General features: G+C 37.9%; 1 protein-coding gene across 1 annotated transcript; it reads left to right on the top strand.

Annotated features, from left to right (window-relative positions):
• The first annotated feature begins 536 nt into the window (after window positions 1–536).
• On the top strand, window positions 537–3203 carry LOC128210570 (uncharacterized protein K02A2.6-like). The gene has a single exon (XM_052914921.1). The coding sequence runs from the start codon at window positions 537–539 to the stop codon at window positions 3201–3203; it is 2667 nt and encodes an 888-aa protein (XP_052770881.1).
• Window positions 3204–6692: the final 3489 nt, after the last annotated feature.

The raw sequence follows: 6692 nt of genomic DNA, 5'->3' as shown, positions 1-6692 counted from the left end.
TGTCTTCAAAATAAATAACACGAATCTCCATATAAAAGCATGGTAAAGGATACACACTAAACATAATTATACCAATAAAAACAGTTCACGCTTTGAGATCATTAAAATCTATTCTTGACAGGAATAAATAATGAAAAGTATCAAGCTATTATTGCCAAAAAAAATATTTCATTTTAATATGGTAGAGAAATTATGCATTCCACGGTAGTGGATGACCGCCAGCTCCACCCACTTTGCAATTGGCGTGCAGACCAAAGGTGCTCATCTTAAGCGCGCTCCCTCTAACGTCAAATTCTGAAGCCACCCCTGCATAAGATTGTTACATAATTGGACTAGCTGCCAATTACTGATAAGCCCAACCCACTGTAGTAAAGGTGTATCGCCCACTAGCCAATAGCAGTCTCTCTGTTCAGAATACACTTGACCATTCATACATGTAGGCACTCTGATTGTAGCATCCATGCTGTTAAGAACTAATAAAATGTTGTCTTCTAACTGGAGTTAGTTGTTTACTTAAACCAGCTAACATACAAAACATGGTGTCAGAAGTGGGATATGGACAAAGTGCAAGGACTAACATTCAAATATGTGACAATTGTGGTAACAAACACCAAAGGAAAGACTACTGCCCTGCCAAGGGAAAAGTGTGTCTTTACTGCAATAGACTGAATCACTTCGCAAAAATGTGTCGCAAGAAGGACAATGACAGCAAGAAGGTCAATGAGGTAAACAATTTTGATATAAGAACTGATCTCGATTGTTACTCTCAGAATGATTTCTTTGTAAATAGCATTGAACACGACTCATTGTCAAACCAAGCATTTGCCAAAGTAAAAGTAGGCACATCCATAATAGACATGAAAATTGACACAGGTGCGCAAGTTAATGTCCTCCCAAAGTCACTGTACTTGAAACTAAGCTTAAAGGGTCCATTACGACAAGCTCAGAAACGCCTCACTGCTTATGATGGCAAACCACTATGCGTGGAAGGTTACATAACCATACCTTGTAAGTACAATGGTCAAACTTACAATGAAGAGTTTTACATAGTTAAATCAGGTTCAAGCCCCATATTAGGCTTACAGACATGTTTGAGAATGAATCTGATAAATCTTGTACTTGCAATGAATTCTAGTACCCCAAGCAAAGATAATGTAAATCACACACCTCTCACAAAGGATAAAGTCCTCTCGAAATACGCAGACGTTTTCGAAGGTATTGGTCAGTTGCCAGGTGAATGTGAAATTCACTTGCATGAAAACGTCTTACCTGTAGTTCACCCACCTCGCAAAGTCCCTGTCGCAATTAAAGACAAACTCAAGGTAGAACTTGATCGCATGGAACATCTAAATGTCACTTGCAAAGTCACTGAACCTACAGACTGGGTAAACAGTTTGGTCACTGTAGAAAAAGCAAACGGTTCTTTAAGGATATGCTTAGATCCAAAAGACCTCAATGAAGCAATCAGGAGACCACACTATCCAAACAAGACGCTTGATGACATATTGCCAGAGTTGTCAAATGCAACCATTTTCTCAAAGCTTGATGCTCGCAGTGGTTATTGGTCAATTAAGCTCACAGAAAAGGCTTCATACCTGACAACATTCAACAGCCCCTTTGGCAGGTATCGTTTCTTGCGGTTACCATTTGGCCTGAATAACGCAAATGATTTGTTCCAAGAAAAAATGGACCATTGTCTTGAAAATTTGCCAGGTGTTAGGACAATTGTTGACGATATTGTCGTTTTTGGTAAGGATCATGCAGATCACGACCGCAATTTTGACATGCTCATGACGAGATGTCGTGAAATGGGTATAAAACTTAATGCAGATAAGACCGATATAGGCAAGAGCGAAATCCCCTTCTTTGGTCACATTCTCAGCTCTGAGGGACTAAAAATGGATCCTGCAAAAGTCAAGGCCATACAGGACATGCCACCACCAAATTCAAAATCAGAACTACAAACTGTTTTGGGAATGGTCACATACCTTCAAAGGTTTGCACCCAAACTCTCTGAAATCACACTGCCCTTAAGGCAACTACTTTCTAAGGATGTAGAATTTGTATGGGATATGCCCCAACAGGAAGCATTTCAGAAAGTCAAAAATGTCATAACTCAGAGTCCAGGTCCTGTATTAGCTTACTTTGACCCCAAAAAGGAAATAACTCTACAGGTTGATGCTTCCAAATATGGCCTTGCTGCAGTTCTCATGCAAGATGAGAAACCAGTCAGTTTTGCTTCGAAATCTCTCACTAAAACAGAGGTTAACTATGCTCAGATAACGAAAGAGCTATATGCCATTTTCTTTGGTTGCAAAAGGTTTCACCAGTACGTATATGGTAAACGAATCAAATGTCAGAGCGATCATAAACCACTGTTGGCAATTTGGAAAAAAGGCTTGCATTGTGCACCCCCACGTTTGCAACGTTTGCTGTTACAGTTGCAGAAATACGATGTAGAATTGATATTTGTCCCAGGTAAACAAATTCCTCTAGCAGACACGCTGTCTCGCAAATATTTACCTGACACATACCCAGAAATTGCAGAAGGTTTAGACGTGCATGTACACGCTGTCATGTCAAATTTACCTGTAAGTGATCAGAAAATGGAGCTGATAAGGACTGCCACAGAGTCAGATTCTCAAATGCAATTACTTGCAAAGGTTATTCTTGAAGGATGGTCAAATGACAGACCACAATGCCCCAGCACGCTTCTTGAATTTTGGAACTTTAGGGATGAATTGTCAGTAGTTGATGGCATTATACTGAAAGGAAACAAAATCCTTATTCCCAAGGAAATCAGACCCTTAATGTTGGAAAAGATTCATGAAGGTCACTTTGGTGTAGAGAAATGCACACAACGCGCACGCGAGGTTCTGTTTTGGCCAAATATGTCTTCAGAGATAAAATCACTAGTGCTAAATTGCCCAATTTGCCTAGAACACAGGTGTTCAAATCAAAAGGAACCCCTGCAACCTAGCAAAGTGCCCGATAGACCATGGCAAATCTGTGCCACAGATCTGTTCCACTGGAACAATTCTGATTATGTCTTGCTGGTAGATGCATACAGCAGATATTTTGAGGTTAGCATGCTCCCAAACTCAAGGTCAGTCACAGTGATTGATAAATTGAAAGGTTACTTCACCGTCACGGCATCCCAGAAGTTTTACGATCTGATAATGGACCATGCTATGACTCTTTAGAGTTCAACAAATTTGCAGAACAGTACGATTTCAAACACATAACATCTTCCCCAGGTCACTCCTCGGGTAATGGACTTGCTGAAATTACCGTCAAGACAATTAAGTCTCTGTTCACAAAAACAAAACAGGCAGGAAATGACCCATACCTAGCACTGTTAGAGTATCGCAATGCCCCATTACAATGTGGTCAATCCCCTGCACAGCTCTTAATGAGCAGACAGTTAAGGTCAACACTGCCATTAGTAGACAAACAACTTAAGCCACGAGTACATGATATGCAGACTGTTAAAGACAAAATGCATATTTCCAAACAAAAGTCAAAGTTTTATCATGACCAGTCTGCTAAGCCACTCAGATCTCTTGAAATAGGTGAAAGTGTAAGGGTAAGGCAAGGAAAACGTTGGTTACCTGCTGTAGTAGAAAAAAGGGTTAACAATAGGTCATATGTTGTCAAAACAGAGAACGAAGGATTATACAGAAGAAACAGGCAACATCTTTTAAAAACTAATGAGAAACCTTTTCCCACCAATGGTCAATCTTATCAGTCAAATCCATCCACCTCTGATCTAAATCCTAGCCCAATACCTTGTCCTGCTACAGAAAAGTCATCTTCTCTAGGTAATACAGTACAGCCACAAGTATCAGAGGAAACATTTAATTCCCCTTCAGTTGAAATACCTGTCAACTCACAAGCACAGACCATTTCAGATAGCCATTGTCAGACATCTGATGATAGGGTTTATTATACAACGAGATCGGGTCGGAATGTCAAAATGCCTCAGAAACTTTCATTGTAAATACATGCTGTATTGACTATGTAAACAATGTTTTCAGGAACTACTTTTTCATGTTTATATGTTTAATTCTTGTTAGATTTTAGATATAATAGAGAGTGTTCTTACATTAGCAGAAAACCACAAGACATGTAATATAAACTATGCAGTCATAAAATGGATAAGTCAAGCTGTGCATTTATTGACATAGGAACTTAGCAAATTACTACAAGCTGTGAACTCCAGTACTGACTGTGAGAACCCTACTTCAAAGAAAGAGAGATGTTACATAATTGGACTAGCTGCCAATTACTGATAAGCCCAACCCACTGTAGTAAAGGTGTATCGCCCACTAGCCAATAGCAGTCTCTCTGTTCAGAATACACTTGACCATTCATACATGTAGGCACTCTGATTGTAGCATCCATGCTGTTAAGAACTAATAAAATGTTGTCTTCTAACTGGAGTTAGTTGTTTACTTAAACCAGCTAACATACAAAACAAAGATCAACTTTGAAATACGAGGATTGGAGATTGCGATATGGAGCCTTACGTGAGCATGTCCATCTTAAGGCACTCAAAATTATCCCTGGAGCAACACAACTTGCATCAGTCGAAAAGCAGATTCGGGAATTTTGTTTGCAAACGATAAAGTAACGGCTAGAGCAGCATATAGACTCACAGTTTTTTACAGGATGAAAACCTCCTGAAATACACAATTATTTCGAAACTGTTTCATCCCTCCAACCATTTCTTTAAACGTCAGAGGGTCCGAATTATTTCCCGTTTTCAAACAAAGAATATTCTTATCTTCATCGAAAGTCAGATGTACAGACGTTTTAGTACGAAGACATCCCTGTAGATTCAATGAATCACACAACCATAAGTACACATAGTCCCATACGTCCAGTTCGTCAATGAGGTCAAATCACCGTTTCTTTCATTGCAACATATATCTCCAGCAGATGCAAATCTTTCTTAAAAAAAAACAAAAAAAATCACGCTCCAAATCCTTTTATTTAAAAAACCCGTTTAGAACGAAAGATAAATGCAAACCGATCTTTTTAAGCAGTATTCACAAATTTATATCTTCTACAAAGATGCTCTTTAAATTTATGCGAGGCTGCTCGGGACTCCCTAGATTTCGATTAAAAAACAGTTTACAATCTTATACTATATTGTTTCTTCTTACCCACCTAAATATAATGATGGATAGATATATACATATTTCAAAATAAAATGTACAATTTACATGGCAATTCAAAATAAAGACACACATTTGTAAAACAATAGAATATAAATTAAATAAAGCCATGTCAACCAATATTATATATTTGAAGGATATCACAAAAAGAGTTAAAATTCTCACTTCCAGTGTGGACCTCAAACTTTAGTATTCAAGCATTTTCAACTTTCTTCAACTGTCCGTCCTATAAACCAATCAACGTCGAAACTAGCAAATAACTCTTTTCTGATTCATTTTATTATTGCCATAATGCCTAAAAAATAACACATTTGGTTCGGGTTACCCGACCCGACATATGAAATAGGGGCCGGTCGTACCGTTTTTATAGTTTTTTTGTAAAAAAAAATAATTCTTTTTTATAACTTTAAACCTTTTAAGCCTACCTGTTTTTTTGAAAAGGATATTTCCTTTACCAAACCATTTTTTTTTATTTTTTTATTTTTTTTTTTTGGGGGGGGGGGGGGGCAAACTAAACTATATAGAATAATACTGAAATGCAACTTAATTTCATTTTCTGCAAAAACATTTTCAATTTGATAGCAATTCGTTGTAACTGTGAAGTCCACGAAGTCTATTGATTGCAACATATTTGAAAGGGAGGCGACACTAATATAAGCTTTCAGCTATCTCGTCCATCCTTACGATGATGCATGTAAAATATCGACTTGTTTATTTTTTTTATCATTAACAAGTAAGAACAGTGCCTATAACACACGAATAAAATCAGGGACATATAGCTAGATGGATGTTTAAGTGAGCACAGTCATTTTAGGGGAACCGTGCCTGTCTCCCTTGTTTATGTTGCCTCTGGTGTATTCTTGAGATTACTTTTGGTTGTTCATTTTACGATAATTTCAAAACTGATAAAATTGTTGTTGTTGTTTATTTGGTGAATTCTGGAGATTTATTTTGGTTTTTAACTTTGCCATACTTTCAAAACTGATAAAAATGTTGTTGCTATTGTTGTAATTATTATTACATGTATAGTTGTTTTTGTTGATGATGATGATGATGTTGTTGTTGTTGTTGCTGCTGTTATTGTAGCTGTTGTTGTTTTCAATTAACAATGGTGCAAAGCCGGTTATTGTAAGCGAGAACACGTTATCCATGATAATACGATACTCAGTTCGGTAACCAGCTATTCACTTATTTACGTCCATTCGTCGAGATAACTAAAGGATAGACGTAGCGTCAGAAATGTCAGGCTACCAAGTGTAACGCCCATATGGCGTTATTGAAGCCGATGAAAATATTTCTTGTTTATTACAGTACAGTCAAACCCCGTTGGCTCGAACTCGCTTGGCTCGAATTTCTCGATGGCTCGAACTTGATGAAAAGGATCGCTTTATTCAAACTGAATGTAATAATTACCGCTTGGCTCGAATTTTCCGAGGCTCGAGGTCCCTGGGAGTTCGAGCCAACGGGGTTCGACTGTATTTAGAATTGAAAATCGGGCTATGAAAACCATTT

This window comes from Mya arenaria, chromosome 12 (genome assembly GCF_026914265.1).
Source record: "Mya arenaria isolate MELC-2E11 chromosome 12, ASM2691426v1".
NCBI classification, from domain to species: Eukaryota; Metazoa; Mollusca; class Bivalvia; order Myida; family Myidae; genus Mya; species Mya arenaria.
The sequence above is the reverse complement of the archived record's forward strand: the minus strand, read 5'-3'. Positions and strand labels throughout refer to the sequence as shown.